General features: G+C 43.8%; 3 protein-coding genes across 8 annotated transcripts; 1 reads left to right on the forward strand and 2 right to left on the reverse strand.

Moving 5' to 3' along the window:
• Positions 1-187: 187 nt before the first annotated feature.
• On the reverse strand, positions 188-10667 carry su(sable) (suppressor of sable RNA-binding protein). 6 transcript variants are annotated; one of them, XM_089474295.1, is made up of 7 exons: positions 9875-10056; positions 9395-9614; positions 7309-7663; positions 6928-7202; positions 4061-5682; positions 3841-3986; positions 188-3523 (listed from the first exon to the last, which is right to left on the reverse strand). In XM_089474295.1, exons 3-7 carry the CDS (start codon positions 7628-7630, stop codon positions 1266-1268), a joined length of 4623 nt encoding a protein of 1540 aa, XP_089330421.1. In that variant the 5' UTR covers positions 7631-7663; positions 9395-9614; positions 9875-10056; the 3' UTR covers positions 188-1265. The 6 variants fall into 6 exon arrangements, with proteins under 6 accessions (XP_089330421.1, XP_089330420.1, XP_089330416.1 ...); XM_089474294.1 differs by having other exon boundaries at positions 9395-9617; XM_089474290.1 differs by lacking the exons at positions 9395-9614; positions 9875-10056 and adding an exon at positions 10532-10667.
• Positions 10668-11051: 384 nt separating this feature from the next.
• On the forward strand, positions 11052-14257 carry Dredd (Caspase-8 Dredd). Its single transcript, XM_018016188.2, has 5 exons — positions 11052-11384; positions 11447-12295; positions 12726-13076; positions 13144-13298; positions 13389-14257. The coding sequence occupies exons 1-5, from the start codon at positions 11310-11312 to the stop codon at positions 13519-13521; spliced, it is 1563 nt and encodes a 520-aa protein (XP_017871677.1). The 5' UTR covers positions 11052-11309; the 3' UTR covers positions 13522-14257.
• On the reverse strand, positions 14230-19585 carry Mybbp1A (MYB binding protein 1a). Its single transcript, XM_018016185.2, has 4 exons — positions 19035-19585; positions 17393-17764; positions 16006-17319; positions 14230-15899 (listed from the first exon to the last, which is right to left on the reverse strand). Exons 1-4 carry the CDS (start codon positions 19434-19436, stop codon positions 14610-14612), a joined length of 3378 nt encoding a protein of 1125 aa, XP_017871674.1. The 5' UTR covers positions 19437-19585; the 3' UTR covers positions 14230-14609.
• Between the last annotated feature and the right edge of the window lie 23 nt (positions 19586-19608).

A 19608-nucleotide genomic window follows, 5' to 3' on the forward strand; every position in this document is an offset into this window, starting at 1 on the left:
CACTGTCAGCAGTTCAACAGCTGACCACACTGATCTTTAAGCAAATGGTGCACGTCATTGCGCGCGCATTTTCAAAATTACATTTTGTATATGGATTAAACAAATGCAAGCAGTTCAGATTTCAGACTTCTTTAATATATATACCTATATATACATACCTATATGCATATACATATACATATACATATATAATACTTAAAACTTGACGTTTATTTCGTAAGTCTACAGATTGTTGAATACTTCTACAATTACGACTAAGCTTACAATCGTTAACAAACGACTAATATATAAATGTTTTTGAGTTTGTATCAGTACGTAGGCGCTATATATATATATTTATCTGTATATATAAGAGTATCCTTATCAACATAGAAAAAAAAAATAGTCTGCATATATATTAATTATACATATATATATATATCTATGCTAAAAAAAAAAAAACAATTTTTATAGTTATAATGTACAGTTACATAGCAGTCCAAATCCGATTTTTGTTTTGTATTAGCTAAAAATAGCAAAAAGCCGATAAAGCTATACAAATGTAACATTTGCTTTCCATATCCTAGTGTGTGTGTGTGTGTATGTGTGTGGATTCGGGGCATATGGGTGTGGGAGGTGGTGTTGTATGACTTATTTCAGAGGTCAACAGGGGCGTGGGCGTGGGCGAGGGGGTTTGGGGCTGGGGCTGATTTGGGCAGTTCATTGATAAACATAAACATAACGCTACAAGTCTTTTTACATTGAAGGGCTTATTGCAAGGCAACGGGGCGCATACATTAACGGCTTTTGGTAAGCCGTATTTGTAGTTGTTGTTCTTGTTGTTGCTTTATTTCCGGGCTGCTACCGGGCATACTTTACAGCATTCCCAGTATTCTCTCAGGCATGCACATTTGCTTCCTCTCCAGTATTTCGTGCACACATTAACATTTTCTCTTTTCCCACTATTCGGAACGTTGCTTCTTGCCCAGTATTTGTCGCATACTGTAACAATGACTTTCTACCAGTATTTCTAGCTTTCAGTGTCTGCAGTGCACCCAGTATTTTCGCACAGTATTTTGTGTGCATATTAACGTTTGATCTTTTCCCACTATTCTGTCATACACGTACGTTCGCCTCCTGCCCAGTATTCGTCGGCTTTATACCAGTATTTTTTAGCTTTCTGTGTTTGTTCGAGCATTGTCCCTTGTTTCTCTTTTCGTGTGTGAATGTTTTTTTTTTTTTTCTCAGTGCGAACAGTATTCTCCCAGTATTATCAGAATCTCCTTCTAGTTGCGATTGCGATGACCGCCGCCGCCTCCCCGATTCCGATTACCCATAAAATGCCGGCCGCCTCCCTGATTGTTGCCACCCGGTCCGAAGTTCTTAAACGGCCCACCTGGGCCGAGTCCTGGTCCCGGTCCTGGTCCAGGCATTCCATTGCCACCGCCACCACCACCGCCGCCGCCGCCTCCGCCGCCATTGAACGCCACGCCCAGGTTGTTCATATTCATGCCATTCATGTTGTTCATGTTATTCATGTTATTCATGCCGTTCATATTCATATTCATATTGAGGTTACTCAAGTTGTTCAGGTTGTTCAGATTGTTGAGATTATTCAGATTCAGATTATTGCCGGCGAACGGATTGAACGGATTGTTGTTCATCACGCCCACGCCCACGCCCACACCCATGCCGTGGGGCGGCATGCCCAGGATGCTGTTCGAGCGCTGGGGCGGCGGCTGATTGAACTGCGGCATGCCCATGCCCATGGACATCATTCGGCCGACATTGGGTGGGGGCTGTCGGAGCATTTGGATAAGATTCGGCGGGGGCTGGGACATGTTGGGCAGAATGGGCGGCAAGTTGGGCACCACCACGGAGGCGACATTCTGGGGCGGCTCCTCGGGCAGCTGAACGACCAGGCCGTTGTCATCGATGTAGATGTGCAGCTTGGCGAAGATCTGCTGCAGCGTCTGGTTGCTCACGATGAAGCTCACGTCGAAGATCTTGTTGGGCGACTCCTGCTGGTGGAACTTCTTCAGCTCGGTGAAGACCAGGGCGAGCTGTTGATTCACCATGATCTTGTTGTTGCTGCCCAGCTGCTTGTACCAGTTGGAGCTCTGCAGCAGATTGCGTATCTCGGAGATCTGGCGTCCGCTATCATTGAAGGAGCCGGAGCCGGAGCTGGTGCTGGTGCCGGATGATGATGATGATGTCGATGTCGATGATGAAACGTTGGCGCTGCTGGCATTTAAATGCGCTCGGCGCGGATCACGACGCGGATCAGTGCGACGCGGATCACCGCCAGTTGCCACGGCTGGCTCACTGCCGGACGAGGCGGCGGCGGTAACGGCGCCGGATGTGGAGGCGTTGGCTGCAGTCATGGGCGGTGGCACATTCATGGCGGGCAATGAAGTTAGTACGGCAGGCGGCGGCGGCGAACTGGGCGTCGACTCCAACCGTTGAGTATCGGGCGACGCGATGCAGTTGCTCATCTTGCGCTCGCGACGCTCCGTGGAAAAGCCAGACGCCGTACCGAAGCTGGTGCTGCCATGGCCACGGGTCAGGATTGAGCTAGCGCCACCGGCCGCATCGTCGGTTAGCTCCGGCAGGCCGAGGATGCGGCGCACGCGCGGATCACGCACCTCGCGCTGCTCCTTGTGGCTGGCGCTCTGACGCAGCTGCGAATAGCAGGGCGGCTCCACCAGCACCTCCTGCATCTGCCATCGTATCGGGATGTGCGAGAAGATGGCCGCATCGATCTCGGTGGCGGGCAAGTAATGCTTCATCGGCTCGAACGGCAGTCGCATATCGATGTCGCGATCCCGTTCGCGCTTCTGGGCGTTCGCGCGCGCATCCTCCAGCGCCGCCTTGGCCGGCTCGTAGTCGTACATGGAGCGACGCACATAGAGCGAGACGGTCGTCGCATCGGACGCGCCCAGCGATGAGGCACTCGAAGCAGGAAGCTGATCCCCGCCCCCGCCCAGTCCCTTGGGTGATTGCGAGCCCGGCTCAGGCGTCGGGATTGGCGTCATGGAGCGGGAATTCGAATTGGAATAGTGGACGGCATCCAAGAAGCTGTAGCTGTCGCTAGTGGCATTCGCATCATGGCTCTCGCCATCATCAGTCGCCGCATTGTCGCCGCTGTTCGCTCTGAATGGATTGTAGAAGGAGCTAAATATCAGCTTATTAAAGAGTCCGCCTTCTGACCGCGGCGACTTGCTGCCCGATGCGGGCGGACTGCTCTCCCGGTGGGGGTCCGGTGTGCTGGGCGACGATGCAACCGGCGCGGCAGCTGCAGCTGTCGTCAGCGTTGACTTCTGGCCGAGCATGTTGCTCATGAAGGTGGGCAGATCGAACACGGATGGCAGGGGCGGCGCATCCTCGTCGATGTCCGACTGGGATAACGGTTTCTTCTCCTCCTCCTCACTGGCACGTTTCGATTTCTTTGACTTGGCGTCCGACTCAGACTCGTCGCCTTCCTCCTCCTCGTTGCCATCGTCGATGACCAGCTGCTCGTCGTCCTCTTCGCGATCATCGTCCACTGAAAACAAAGAAGGCGAGTTTCAATTAATGTTAAGAGAATGACAAATGTTAGTTAACAGCATTGCTGTATAGAAAAATATTAGAGAGCTATTAACAGCCTCATCACTGTTAGCTAACAGCGCGCTGTTAGCTTTGTATGGTTAACATATACATACATACTATTAACAGACTAACAACACTGTAAACAGCTCTATATGTTAAGCTTTATATGTTAAGTGGCTGTTAAGATCATACAACTCTACATACACCAATCCCATCTTTATAGATAACACCCTGAACACCCTTAAAAAGCTGTCGCTTAGGTCATCTACTTACGCGGATCGCTGCCTGGAAAGTTGACATGGGCATCCTTCAGATACTGTGTGTAGTCGACCATGATGAAGCCGTTATTGCTGTTGCTATTGCTGTTCGAGCTGAGAACGGTGTTCAGGTTGCTCGAGTCCTGATCCGTCTTACTGGTTCTGCAATGGATACACATAAGGAATGAATACATTAATAGATACCCTATAAAGCTGATTAGAATGGGCATGCTCACTTGGTCTCCGTCGTCGGTGCGGCGGCTGTTGTTGCTGACTGAGGCTTGGCCTCCTCGGCCTTGCGCTGGATCTCACCCAGCTCGGAGAGCGTTAGTCCCACCTCGGTCAGCTGGCCGAAGGGCACCTGGAGCATCTGCTCCAGATTCGTAATGCCCAGCTTGTTCAGCTTGGCCATGTGCTCGGCGCTGAGCACGTGCGTCAGATTCACCAAATCCAAGTGGGCGGGCAGGGGCTTAGCAGCGGCTGCACTTGGCGCAGCTGGGCTTGTAGCCGTAGCAGCTGTTCCTGCTCCAGCGCTTGATCCTGTGTCTGTTGCCGATACCGTGCCCGATCCCGATCCCGTTGGAGTTGTTGCTTCCGCTCCAGCTGCCGATCCAGCTGCTGCTACCGTTCCCTTTTCCGCTCCTGATTTGCTGCCCGATTTTTCGGCCCAGCGCGATTTGCGCTTCTTCTCGGGTTTGGAGTCGGCCTGACTCAGGTTGAGGGGCGGGTTGATCACCATGTCGAGCAGCGAGGGTATCACGCCACCAGCAGCCACTCCTCCTCCTCCTGCTCCTGCAGCTGCTGCTGTCGCCTGCTGTTGTTGCTGCTGCATCTGTTTCTGTTGTTGTTGTTGTTGTTGCTGCTGCAGCTGCTGCTGCTGCTGCTGCAGATTGGCATTGACTGCAGCAATGGCGGCCGCTTGATTGGCCACCTGGGCAGCTGCCTTGGCCGCCGCATGCTGCTGATCCTGCAGTCGACTGATGCCGGCGCTGGCCAATGTCGTCCACGTATTGTCCATGTTGTACTGGTCGCACAGTTGCTCATGTCGTCGCGTCATCTGGTTGAGCGCAATGTCCCGTGAGATGCGCTTGAAATCGCCCAGGATCTCTTTGGGCGCCGTCTCCATGTGCTTCAGCAGAATGTTGCGCAGCTGCTCGGTCAGCGGCTCGCCGTGATGGAAGAGGCAATCCTCGCCGGCATAGCAGTCCATGCCCAGGTAGTAGTACTTGCACGGGAACTCCTTGTGCATGTAGCTGCACTTGTCGCGCTTCGCACAGCAATCCTTCAGGTAGAACTTGCACAGCTCCAGTTTGCGGGGCTCGCGTGACTTGTCATCGTTGGAGTCGCGACGATTGCGCTTGCCGCCACCGACTCCACCACCACCGCCGGATCCTCCGCCACCCGCACCCATGCCAGATCCTCCGCCGACACCGGATCCCCCGCTGCCCATTCCGCCCATGGCTAAGCCTCCATCGTGTCGTCTATCCATATCACGATCTCGATCCCGTTCGCGCTCCCGATCCCGTCGCTTGCGTCCGCCGCGATTATCTTTCTCGCGGTCACGCCGGTGACGTCGACGCTGCGCCGTGCCAATGGCCGCCACGTTGGCCGCCTCGTCGTCCGAGTAGGAGTCGTAGCTGCTGTAGTTCTCTGGCGGGGATTCGTAGCTCGGTTCCTCCCCCAGGCCTGGCCAGTCGCTGCCGTAGCGGTGCGCTGCGGCATTGGTTGAACCGCCTGTGGCGCCACCTGGCGGCGGGCTGCCGCCGCGCACATTCATCATTTCGTATTCGTCCATTTCCATGTCGTCGCTGGCCCCAGCGACGCCGGCGTCATCCATTGAGTCGCGGCGCGCACGTTTCTGCGAAGAAGAGCGAAAGAGTTGCGTATCGAAGCCCGACTACAAATATACCCTATAATTATGGGGCGTCCATATGCAAGGCGGACTTGCATACAAGCTTTATGGGTTCCATCATGCATAGTACAAGAGTGGATACCCTGTAAATGTTAGCTGATCTGCCTATGTTATGCATCAGTGAATATAGCATAGATACCCTGTTTTTTGTTGTCAGTCAATATAGTTACTCATATCATAGGTGCATACCCTTTACAATAGATACCCTGTAAATGTAAATTGCTGTTCTACCTATGGTATATACCCTTGCTCTGCTATAGGGTATCATTTTTTTTTTTTCATTGTTCTCTTATACATATATACTTCATTATATCTCGTATTGCAAGTGCATCACTACATAAATACCCTGTATTTCGTCAATTGCATTGAAATATACCATGTAAATCTATAATGTGCCCTCATTTATTTGATATTCTTGAGGACGTTGTCCAATAGATACATAGTCGATTGGCAGATATCCTATGAATTTTACTAAAATATACCCTATAAACATTGCTTTCAATCATGTAATGTTGTACTTGAGGCCTTATCTTAAGTATTATTTAATATTGAATATTTAAAATTAGCAGCACAAAAATACCCTATAATTCTATTTAGAACTCAGAAATATTTAAATTGGGTATATAAGATTTTTGAAGTAAAGTAAATAAGATATATGTACATAGTTACTGGGCAGTTCTATAACATTTCTTTTATATTCAATATTATATTAGATATGTATAACTAATAAATATATATCAGAAATATAAAATAGATACCCTGTATACAAAAATAATATATATACATATATTCATGATATGCAACAATTGCAGAATATTTAATTGCTGCCATCCTTAAAAAAAAACTTAATGTGCATATGAATCCTGGTCAATTTCTCCTAATTTACAATTACAGAGTGCATACACACCCACACATACACATACACTAATATGCTGCCTATCTCTGACTGAGTTGGCCCAGCTTCAGGCCTCTATTGTGCTGTCGCTGCTGGCGAAGTGGATTTCTAACGTTTCTGCTATGGCTGAATTCGCCTCGCGTTTGCTGCCAAACCAATCGATTGCATTCAATTCGCCTTGCGATTTGCGCCGCGAAAGCGAAGCGAAAGACGGAATTAGCGCCGCTTTAGCACACATTAGAAGGCGGGGGGAGCAACGGACGAGAGGGCACCGTTAGCTTAAGGCAACGACCTACCTGATGTTCCTTGTCTTTCTTCTGCTCGCGTTCGCGTTCCTTTTTGCGCTTGCGTCGACGGCTGCTGCGACTTGCCGCCGGCTGCTGCTGTTGTCCCCCAACCTGCGAGCTATCGAGGCCGATGGCAGCGCTGCCACTGTCACCGATGGCGTTGGCAGCGCTGTCGGCGTCACTGTTATTGTTGTTGCTGTTATTGAGCTTGGGCAGGGGCGGCTCAATGCCCCCCTTCTTGAGCGCTTTGGCAATGGCATTTTCAATGCTGACCGCATGATCATCTGTGAGAGGATAGTGGGGGTGTTTGGGGTTGGAAAAAGGGGGCGCAGTTAGAAAAGGCGTGACAGAGCAGAGCAATAAATATAAGCAAGTCCCGTTGATGTTTACCTTCGAGTGGGCGTGGCTTCTTGGATTTGCTATTGTTTGGGATTGGCGTTTCGCTGGCCATGCCCAGGAATATGACGTCATCGTCGTGCTTCTCGTTCAGGCGCTCAATGCCCACAAATTGGACCTCATCGTTGGAGCCGCAGCCCTTAAAAGCCGTTGGCTTTGATTGTTGTTGTATTTGACTTTGCTGCTGCTGTTGCTGCGGCAGCGGCGGCTTTTGCTGCTGTTGGTCATCCTCATCATCATCATCGTCGATCTCGCCATCCTCGAGATCTTCGGCTAGATTTATTAACGGCGTTTCGCCAGCCACAACGGATGACATATTGGGTTTAGGTTTCGAATTCAGCAAAAAATACTGCAAGAGATATTTAATCGAAGGATTTAGCTAAGCCAGGAGCAGGTCAGATCTCAACATTCGACATATATTATATATTGGACGCATATGCATAAAGATTCAAACGAAACGCTGACCACAATACGGCAAATATACATGTTGCTCGCTTCATTGGCTAGCAACATGTTGCTAAGGCGAAGCAAATTATTGCAGGCACAAAAATCAAAAGCAAAATATATGTTAAAAAAAAGTAACACGAAGAAACAACGCTTTATGTACTAAACCACATAAACACAAACCCACACACACACGTACGCGTGATGTGTAAGCAATGGTTTGTCACACATTCACTATTGCATAGCATAAATACGCTCATAGTCGCAGTTTAGCTTTCCATTCACTTAGCACATAACATAGCCCTGTTAAACGCAGAATGTTGCCAGCAACATTATGCACGCACACAGACACTTGTTGCTTGGCCTTACAAATAGATATATATACTATATATATGTATATATATATATAAATAGAGGGAAAGAGAGGTATGAATAGATCTGCTTACATACAACATGTACAATATTTATGTGACTGATTCATAAAAATTTTTCAATTAGATTAAATAGCAGTATTAAATGCGTATTTACGCATTAGCATATTGCAGTTAACGCCGTTATATACAACTGTTATTTGTTTGTATATATATGTATGTATGCACATATAAATATGTATGTATAATGCACGTTTTTGAGGCCAGCAGAAAAAAATACAAAAATGACATACATACATACATGCATAATAAATTTTTGCAAAATTCTTGTAGCCCCCTTTAACACAACACACATACACATACAGACGCATTCATACAAGCATGTGTAAGCGCAAGCCGTAAGCGCCGCTCTGACACGCTCTCCATTCTGGCTGACATATCATGTTGTCTCGCTTGCGCGCATAGCCTAAGCATAAAACGCAAATGCGTGACACACGTACATACAATACACCCGAGTGTGAATGCGAGCGTGCGTCTGATTGTGTGCGCGTGTGTGTGTTTTGGCTAAAACGTTCGAAATGCATATTTGATATACATATGTACATATATATATATAGATACAGATGCAATAACAGTTATAAATTATATTAGAAAAATTACACTTTATACTTGTCGTCGCTTTTGTTGTTGTTGTTACAAGTTGCCACATTTTCAGAGCCACGCTGGGCGAAAGTTTTTTTCTTTACTGCCGCTGCTCGTCTCTATATACATACTATGATTGTAAAAAATTGTGAGTGAGCGGGCGAGTGTGTGTATATGTGTTTGTATGTAATGCGACGCCCCGCATGACACACGAACGAAAAAAGAACGCTACAGCAATGGCCGCTGTGTACCTTTTCATATGAACATGCACAAATGCATGCCCGTGTGTGTGTATATATCTATGTATGCGAATACATGTATGTATGTGCGTATATATGTATACGCATGTACACAGAGCGGGTCCCGTAAGAAATTTTTGTTGTTAAAGTTAATATTGAAAAGAAAAGAAAAGAAAAATGGGACGAATTCCTTGTTAGTTTTTCTTTGCGTTAAGCTGTTGTTTTCTCTCTTTTTGGATTGTTGTTTGACTAGGGAAATGCGGGCGTGGTTGGCAACAAAAACAAAAACGAACAAGAATTTGTTGCGAAAAATTTGAAATATATAGTTTTGTGCTAGCATGTTTTTTTGTTGTTTGTTGTTGTTTTTGGAACAATTTCTCTTACGTTTCAGCGTGGGCGTGGTTTGTGGTTACGGAACATTTACAAATTACAGTTATTAATGGTTTATAACATTTCTGTTCAATTTCGTTGCTTTGTTGGTTATATTTTGGTTTTGTCGATTGTTTCCCATATTTTGGGTTGATTTTTGTCTTTTTTTTTTGTTTGCTTTGCTTTTGCGTTTTCTTTTTTCTGCTTTTGCTCGCTTGGCGTCGTAGAGTTCCCGCTGCTTACATAATGAAGTGGTACAGTAGGTGAATAGATATGCATATATGTATATAAAATATGTGAAGGCATATATATATATGTACATATACTAGCATACACACATATACATATGGCTATAGCGCAATATGCGTGTGCACACACACATTTACGTATAGCATTTATCGTATGCATATATGTATATATTTATATATATGTGGTATATCTGTATGAGAAATAATTATTTCTTGTTTCTCATTTTCTTTTTTTTTTTCTTTGTACATTATATGCAAGCTGTCGCTCTCTTTTTCTCTGACTGTGGCCCTGGCCTCTGTATATGTCTGTCCCTTTCTCTCTGTTTCGCTCATAGACAGAATAACAAATACATTAAATAATTAAAAACTCGTCAACATGAGCGTTGTTAACAATTCAACAATATCTACTTGAATGATTCGTGAAAAGTGCAATCGTATACCACGGACACAAACCAGGGCTGCAAGCTCTAGAGGTGAATTTTGGTATATAGTTTTGTTTCTATAAAACAGCTGGCAGCACTGACTGAGCCCAATTTTTGTATGTCAAATTTTAGCATGACGTTTCTACGAGACGCTTGCAACTGATTTTCCCAATGAACAAAAATGGCAATATATATGTCGTATCAGTTATATCAAATCTGGACTGTAGTATTGTCGAAATTAAATTTACAGGCTTGGCGCCACTAGTCTGAGTTACATGTTTGGCAGCATTGCCATCGCTGCCTCTGGTGAAATTTGGTCTTTCGATAGGCAGCAGAGTTGCGAAAAGAAATCCGCAAATTTGTGTAAACATTATGACACCTATGCAGAAATCTTGATTTATGTTGATATATATAAAAAAAGTTTATATATATACACGGTATTTGGGTTGAGGTGGTCAGCATTGCAGATAACATTATCTTACCTTAGACATAGGCTTAGACCACTCTTTATATCAATGCGCAGGCTAAATATAACTTGTTGTGCTTCAATACAAATAATAATTATTTTTGTTTTTGGGAATATTTTTGTTTGTTTTTTGAAAATTGTCCTGCTGCGATGCATGTAACACAGTAATGAACATTGATTTGAAATGGAAGTACATAAGTTGTTTTTTTTTTGACTTGAGTGAAGAGTCAAGGCAATATGTTAACTTTAATATTTTATTTGAAATGCAAACGAAATCGATAGATGATTGCCGATAAGATTGGTGTGACCGTGTGAGCTGCGGTATAGAACAGGGATGCACAATTCGATAGCGTGTTGAATTTGTTTTTATTTTAATTAGAGTTTATTGTAAGTATAAATACTATTTATAAACTTGATTGCAGTTGTATATATTACAATTTTGCATCAGATGAGCTGTATGCGCTCACAAGAAATGTAGTAGTTGTGTTGGAATTGCAAGTGAAACCGATCACCTCTAATCGATAGTGAGAGTGTGACCATATGCGCTGATTTGAGATTTTACCAAAGGTCACATATTGTGATCGCGTGTTGGATTTCTTTTTATTTTGATAACAGTTTGGAGCAAATGCAGGCCGTGTTAATGCATTTAATTGCATTTAAGCGATACAAATAGCAATATAGTGCGCGCGTGCATGTTTGTATGCGTGTGCGTGCCCTAACGGTCCGAAGCTGTGCCGGCTGCTGCTGCTCTCCACATCATTGACTTTTTGGACTTCCCCCGATCAGCTCGTGCAATGCAGACTCAACTTGATAATTTGCATTTGGATGATTTGCCCTATATCGAACGTGATCTTAACTTGTCACAAAAAGTAAGAAAATATACTATATCTGATATTATATATCATATTCTTTATACGACATTTGTTTGTAGGTTTCCCTGGCCTTTCTACTTTTCGGAGATCAGCACGCCTTAGCCACCTACATATTGCAGCGGCTGTTAGCGCTGATGCGAGCACCGCCAGCGGATCAGCTTCACAGTGATCTACTGCGTCAGTACGCCCAGACGAATCCGGCCAACTGGCGTGGCCATCTGGTCGAGGCGCTCTGCATCATTAATGCACGCCAAGTGCTCCGCAAATTGGGCTTCTGCTGGGCTGAGCTGCACCTGCACTATTTACCCCATGTCCTGGAGCTGACGCTGCACGTGCATCCGCTGCTGAAGGCCCTGTACAATGTTTGCGAACAGCTGACGGTGGCGCAGAGCGGGCGCCTCGTCCTGGACATCAACGACAAGCTGGCCAGGAGGCGCACCTCCGGCGAGCATGATGAGCCCTTGCGCTTCTATGACTACTCGTACTTGGAGATCTTTCTGCTCGACTGGCTGACGCGTCATCATCTGCGCCTGGGCGACATCGATGCCATTGGCAGCGATGTGCAGCTGCTCATTGAGTACTTTAAGTTCAATGACCTCAATTCCCTGGCCACGCTGCTCATCCAAACGGTCAACACCAGCGCTAACGAGTCCAGCAGCCATTCGCCCGTGAACAAATACAACACGGACGATTTGGAAAGTACTCCAGTTGCTCTAAGTGCAGGAGGAGCTGCTCCTTTTCTAGCTGAAACTTCAGGCCCAACGCCCTGTACTGCACCTGCTGCTCCATCATCAAGCATCAGTAGGCATCGACGCTCCAATGCTCTACAAGTGCATCGGGATAGGGCTGGAATATTGCTCATAATCAATCAGCAAAATTTTCACCGCAATGTGAGCGAGAAGTTAATGGTGAGTAAGAAATCGAGTTATCAGTAAATTTTAAATAGATAATTATTAATATATAGAATATTAGCCTTTTCAATCAAAATTTTTAAATGCATATTCAAAAAGTGTAGCGATTGTTATCTATGCTTGGCCTATCGATAAATATCTATCTACTTTCAAAAAGTCCTTTTATTTGTCGATTTTTAGCGCATTTGGTATTTTTTATTTTTTCGGTGCGTAACGTATTTTTTGCAATCTATTTCGACTGGAAGTATGGTAAAGAAAATAAATAGTTAACAGCAAAAACTATTCGACCAAAACAGAAATTTATCGAATATTTAAATTAACTATCAAATTACTCATATTTGTATGTAAATAAACACAAAGACCAAAATGAGTATGTGAGCTGTAAACAAAAAGTTTAAAACCTTTAATTCGTGTGAACATTTCGCAGACATTTTTACCCACCCAGAAGTTGACGCAACGAAATGGCACCAATGCGGATAAACAGCGTCTCATTGATGTTTTCTCGCCGCTGGGCTACGAAGTAGAGGCGCACGATAACGTGGACCATTTGAAGATGATCGCCCTCATACGCGGTGCCTGTGCCCGTTCCGTGCTCCGGGATTCGCTGATTGTGTGCATATTGTCGCATGGATTTGAGGGCGCCGTTTACGGTGCGGATAGCATACCACTGAGCATCGAGGACGTCAAGAAAGTACTATGCGCCGATGAGAGTCTGCACGACAAACCCAAGATGTTGTTCATCCAGGCCTGCCAGCAGAACGAGAAGCAACTGAAAACGGTAGACGACCGTAGATTGATTGTAATCGAATTTCTCACATTCGCAGTTCCTTTGCATGCATTTACAGCGCAATGTGAATGCCACGACGCAGTCGGCAAGCCAGTTGGCAAACATGGTGGTGGCCATGTCCACGGTGCCGGGATTTGTTGCTCTACGGCACAGCGTGCAGGGCAGTTGGTTCATCCAGACGCTGTGCGACACTGTGCAGAAACATGCGAAAAGGTAAAGATGCCATTCCTTAACTCAAAAATTCAGCTCAGTACACTGTCAGGTTTAACGAAATCGTTATCTAATCCTTGCCTAATCTTGCAGCGATCACATCCTGGACATTCTGACACTTGCTGCCGGACAGGTGATTGAGAAACGCGGCGATAAGGATCAGAAAATGGTGCCCATTGTTATCAATACGTTGACTAAGAACGTTTATCTCTCCGAGGCCGCCTGACGCTGCAGAATTTCGACCATTATTTCACTGTGTTGGGATCTGTGTATTAATTCTAATCATTTCAGTTAGTCAATTTATGTACATATATTTAGTTTATTCTTGATTAACGACATGATTTGTGCCTCGTGCTAAAAGAGTTCAGCCCGATGCTGCTATCTCTGTCTGATTCGCTGCGCACTTTATAGTGTAGAACGGCAGGACAATGGAAAACTAATTGTTTAATAGCGTTGCATTTATAGCGTTAGTATGAAATGTATTCCGTTTTAAAACTCGATACTCTATGGTATATACGTATATATAAGCTAATCTACAATTGCAATTATCGATTATTATCGATAATAGGTATGTGTTATGCTGGAATATGCATTAAGTCTCTAGAGGAACTCGACTGGGTTGGCTCAGTTCAGCTTTCCCATGATCAGCAATATATATATACTTATTGGGCTATGCCACGCCCCTTTCTGCGTGTTACATACATTTTAGTAAAGCTATTATACCCACAGTTAGGATTTGCATATATGTACAAGGAATTCGGAATGTTTTGAAGTATACAATATAGTAATATATATATATATATATATATATATATATATATATATATATATATATATATATATATATATATATATATATATTCCATGCAAGCGTTACGATTCAACAATTGTATCAAAAGAGGTTTCAAATGCTGAAATAAAAAAATATGCAATATTATTATTGTATTAGTATTGAGGATTTATTGTTGTGTTGAACAGAAACATTTTTTTTATTGACATTTTCAGAATTTTGAAAACATTTCGTTTTCAGTTTGTTTTTACATTTTTTTGGTCTTTTTTGTTGAGGTTTTTACATTTTTTTGTTGGTTTTTATTTTGATTTTGATTTTGTTGTTTTCCTTTTCTGTTTGGTTTATTTTATCCATTCGTCGTATCACTTGGTTTTGTGTTAAACCAATTTAAAGCACGTAACCGCGTTAGCCCCAGCGTTTACGTGAAAATCCGCCCCTAAATTATCAAATTCCCCTGGAAATTGGGATTGTAGTAAACAAAGAGGAACAAATAGAAATGATTTGTTCCTAGTAAAATTATAAAATTAACCTTCAGAAGTCAACTTATTAAGCTGACTGCGTAGCTTATTAATCTCCCTAGACTTTGGTTGATAGTCGGCGATATTATCAAGGATCATACGTGCAAACTCCTTGCTGTCCGATTTGTTAGAGAAGCGGCGCAAGTGCTTGAGTATCAGACTGGCAATTTGAGCACGACGCCTGGTATCTGTCGTGGTCATAGGGATCAGCGTGGAGAAGCTGATCATAAGTTGAGGAATACCCTTCCAGCTACTGGAAAGAATGGCATCGAATAATCCATGCGAGATTTTGCTGTTGCGATGAGTGGACCACTCCATGGCAATGTCAGTAATCATTGTCCAAACGGGAGTATCGGTCACTTCCTTCTCGTCCATTTGACTGATTAAATAGGCGGTGCACCGTTCACGCAATCCAATCGCGCCATCTATGACCAGTTTATTCATTTTTTCTCTCTGCTCATCAAGCAGGCTCTTAATGCAATCGAATAGCGGTGTTTTGTCCTGCTCAGGTGTCGTGTAGACAATATCCTCAGTCATCAAGCGGCGCATCGTCTTTTTGGCGGCCTCGACCAGAGGCGGAAACTTGTCGTTCTTGCTGCAATTTTTGAAGAGCTGATGAAGGCAGACCACTGTGTCCACTATAATCTCCTGCTGCGGTTGCAATGTGAAGAATAGCTCCACCAGATCCAAAATCCGGACGCGCAAGTGCAACAATGTGGTTTCTGTGATGCGTACCGACTTGGGTGGACGCTTCTTCGAGTCCTTACCCTGCTGGCTGTTGCCCTTGCCCTTTTTGTTCACCTGGAAGGCGGCCTCCAGTGCCTTGTTGAGCCGTTCGCCCTGCTCCTCGTCTACGTCATTCCAATCGATGCTGCTGGCATCGTCATCATTATTCGCGTCATCAAGCAGTGCTTTGCGCACATTTTCGCGCACCACCTCGAGATTGGTGGCTTCATCGATATCCATAGCAGCCTCCTTATCATCATCGGCATCATCATCATCATCATCATCATCGTCGTCGTCGTCGGCGCCATCATTGTCGTCGTCATCTTCATCATCTTCGCTTGTATCACCATCCCCGTCACTATTCACATAGATATCCGAATTACCCACTAGGGGATTTTTGGTGATATCCAAAAAGCCCAAAATCTGCTTCAGATTATCCCTGCTCAAGTGCTGGATCAATGTGGCGCCGACGGACTTGACCAATTGACGCCAATAGTTGCCCGTTTGGAGCAATAATTGAATCAAAGCCTCTGTTACGACCGACTGCCATGAGGGCTCCGATTCAGAGGCCTAATGAAAAAAAAAAATAAGAAGACGAATTAGAGCAATGTTCATTTAGATCTGCACTGCTAACAGCTCTTCCACTGCTAACAGCAGCAGTCACACATACACTTACACTGGACTCGTTAGCCTGCGACTTCGACTTGATTGCATTCTCCTTGCAAATGAGCAAGTCATCAATTATATCCAATTCCATGTTGCTGTTGGGCATCAACGTTGCGATCCCAATGAACATGATAAGCGTATCGAAAACAAGACCATATGCCTCGATTTCCGTTTCCTTGATCGGATCCGATTCCACCACCTTCTGCACCTTTTCCCATGTCTTGCGCAGCTCTGGAGTCAGCTTAATGCGCAGCTTCGACTCGTTGCCAGACTTGAATAGCTTGCGTGAGAACGGCAGCAAAAGCGTACGCAGCACTTGATTCAAGTCCTCTAACTGCTCTTTATTCACGCCAAGCTTGTGGACCAGGCAGTTGAACAACGACTCCTCGCAGCGTGAGGCTGCCTGACGACTGAAGATGGCCGCATCGCCGGCTGTGCACTTCTTCAGTTGATCGTCGAGATGGAAAACTGTCGCATTCAGTAAAAACGGCAACTGCTGATTGCGCTTAGAGTGCATCAGATTTTGCATTTGCTTGAGGCAATGCTCGCGATCCGATGGAGTCAACTGCTCATTGTTACTGGTGAAATTTTCAAAATAGAAATCGTACATCTGATCCAATCCCTCCGCAGACAGCTTGGTGAACAAGGTCTGAGTGTATTTAGGCGTTTGTGCAATCATATCTAGATTCAGCTGCTGCTCCAGCAGGGGACGTAGAATTTGCAGCTTGCTGTCATCCTGCTCAAATATTTGATCGAAACATAGTATGATTGCCGCCTCAAATTGACGGCATATGAAGCGCATCTTATCCTTGGCATCGCCGCCTTTCTTCTTGTTATCAGATTTTTTCATAGCCCTAAGCTCCTCAACCAGCATGGTTACCAAGGGCTCAGCGGCAAATATACTCTTCAGCTGGACGCGAGTCTCAGGTTTGTTCTCATCCATGTAAACGATTATATTCGTCAGAGTACTGATGAAGCAACTCTTCTCTGCGATGTTATTAGATGGCAGCTTTGCGATAACATGCTTGAGCCAAGCCTCCAACGCCTGCTTATTGCTGCATTTTGCCAAAAATTTACCCAATATATATGTAGTATATTTGAGCAACGTTGGTGCTTTCAAATAGAAATTAAACAGCTCCTCGTATTGTGGCGGCTGATTGCGCCATAGTATTGACTGCAGCTGCTCTAGGGGCAACACTGTTGGATATCGATTGTGGACTGTGATCAATAGATCCAAGGTGTGCAGCTTTTGTGCCGTTAGAGGCTTATTTATCTCTGGCTGCAGAATATTCCAAACGTAAGTCTTGAAGTTCGACACGTCCACCTGGAAAGGAATAAGTACACAGGCTCAATTGATAGCACAACTGTGCTAATGGTCAGTTGATTTCAGTTCTCACCGCAGCGAACGTGGAACCCATAATGTCAGCACACATTGATGTCAGATACTCGCGTCCCTTTAAATTGGGAACCAAGATTGGATAGACCACTTGTATTAGATCTGATGATGGCTGATCAAAATATTCGGTCTGCATGAGGCACAAAACGGTAATCAATTGCCCAATGCCGGCCAGCGACTCCTCCTTGCCCTTCGGGCTGCCATTGCACGGCAGTTCGTGTTTTAGCAAAGTCAACAAGTCAATTGGATTGAGGCCAGGCACCGAGCTCAAAATAGTCAGTATATACCCAGCGCTGGTAGCCACGGTATCCATGTCGTCGGCACCGGTGCAGCGTATCAAGCGCTTTAAGGCATAGGCACAGGTGGCTGTGCGCTGTAAGCAAAATTATTGAAATCAATATTCCTTGAATGAGAGATAACGGCAATCGTTTGTATATATGCATTTGATAAGCCACTATTCTCTACTGGATTTATTTTTTTTTTTTTATTTTAATTTTTTTTTTCGTTTTATCTTCATCTAAAATTTCAAGACTCTAGCTCTAAAGATGTAGGAGTTAAAATTTAATAACTGATTTTCGCTAAGGCAGATGCCGGCTTAAGCTTCAAGTGTTCTTAAAATACTTTCAATAGATATAATTTCATTGTTGATTTCATCATCTATAGAAGTTTACTTTATATGGTCCGGCCACGTCTCCTCTGAACATTACAAAAATTTTAGCTTGATTCACACTTACATTTTGTTCCGCCTACACAAATTAAGTTTTAAAATTATTTTACCATTTAAAAGTAACTTTTTGCCATTTCATTTTCTAACTTAAAATTTGCATTGACATTTTATGAAAGCTTTCTAGAATTCAAATTAGCTTTACACCGCCATATTTTTTCCGTTACAAGCAATGAATGTAATTTTTTTTATTACTTTTTTTTACTTAGCATTTTGTTGCATCAATATTAGTAAATTGCATGTAAGACTTGAATTATATATTCATTCAATGCAAACGACGGACAGTAATTGCCACAATGGCCAAATCTTATTGGTTTTTGGCAACTGTGGCGGCGGCCAATTTTTTTTTTTTTTTTTTTTTTTTTTTTTGACACTCCAAAAATTGTAAATTGAATTTGTATTTATTTTTTTTAGATATTTAGTATTTTTGTTATACTTTTGCAAAGTCACTGTATTATTTCATTTATACGTTCTATAAGCGCATACAGCTAAATGCTAAATGCAATAAGGGCAAATATTAAAGCTTTTCATTTTCAATATTTAGCCGTTGCAAGTCGCATCTAACGGCAAGCGCTATAGTCGCCGTTTTCGGTAAAAGGTTTATTGACACTTCAAATATTGCAAAATACATTTGCATTTATTTTATTTATTTTGTGGCATTGTAGCCCTAAATTAAATGTAATATATTAATTATGTCTTCTAAAAACGCATACAGCTAAATGCTAAATGCAATAAGGGCAAATATTAAAGCTTTTCATTTTCAATATTTAGCCGTTGCAAGTCGCACTTAACGGGCAAACGTTATAGACGCCATTTATTTTAAAAACGTACGTTTCTTTTTTTTTTTTTTTTTTTGACAGTTCAAAAATGGTAAATTATTTTCTCGAATCTTTTTGCTGAAATGAGTTTAGGCACATACCTTAGTGAGGTCCTCCTCTAAGCGAAATAATGAAATCATGTCATTTAAATACACCTGCGTGCCATTGCTTGTAGCTCCCTTCAATTTGTCAAATATGGGAAAAATACCCTTGTTTATACTGTCCAAGTCAAATTTTAGAACATTTTGCTGCTCCACCGAGACTTCCGCATTCTGTTCCTCTTCGCCAACTGACTTAACAGAGACTTTGCGTTTTTTGGGTGAAACCTTCTCAGTCTCTGTATCCATTTGTTTTTTGGGACGCTTTACAGTGGAAATCTCTGCATTTGGCTGCAATTGCTCGTTGTCATTTTTATTCTCTTTCTGTTCTTCCGGCATTTTCTTTACTGCAGCAATGGTACTGTTCGCGTTTGGCTTTTTAGGATTTTTAACTAAAGTTTTCATTTTTATAAAAAACGAAAAACAAAAAAAAAAAAATAGATTTTAATAAACTTTTGGAAACTGTAAAATTCGTTCTACACTCAATAAAGCACGTTTTCAAAGTGCTCGTTTGTTCATTGAATGTGGTTTAGCCGGAGTATGACAACGCACAGGGTTCTATGATCAGATTTATCGG

This window comes from Drosophila arizonae, chromosome X, assembly GCF_054131065.1.
Source record: "Drosophila arizonae isolate 15081-1271.41 chromosome X, UAZ_ARI_1.0, whole genome shotgun sequence".
Lineage (NCBI taxonomy): Eukaryota > Metazoa > Arthropoda > Insecta > Diptera > Drosophilidae > Drosophila > Drosophila arizonae.

Coding starts and splice junctions, on each gene's coding strand:
- Dredd (XM_018016188.2), top strand. CDS start 11,310: ATGCAGACTCAACTTGATAATTTGCATTTGGATGATTTGCCCTATATC. Junction 11,385..11,446: donor ATCTTAACTTGTCACAAAAA/GTAAGAAAATAT, acceptor ATTTGTTTGTAG/GTTTCCCTGGCCTTTCTACT. Junction 12,296..12,725: donor ATGTGAGCGAGAAGTTAATG/GTGAGTAAGAAA, acceptor AACATTTCGCAG/ACATTTTTACCCACCCAGAA.
- Mybbp1A (XM_018016185.2), bottom strand. CDS start 19,436: ATGAAAACTTTAGTTAAAAATCCTAAAAAGCCAAACGCGAACAGTACC. Junction 17,320..17,392: donor TGGGTTCCACGTTCGCTGCG/GTGAGAACTGAA, acceptor ATTCCTTTCCAG/GTGGACGTGTCGAACTTCAA. Junction 15,900..16,005: donor CGCAGGCTAACGAGTCCAGT/GTAAGTGTATGT, acceptor TTTTTTCATTAG/GCCTCTGAATCGGAGCCCTC.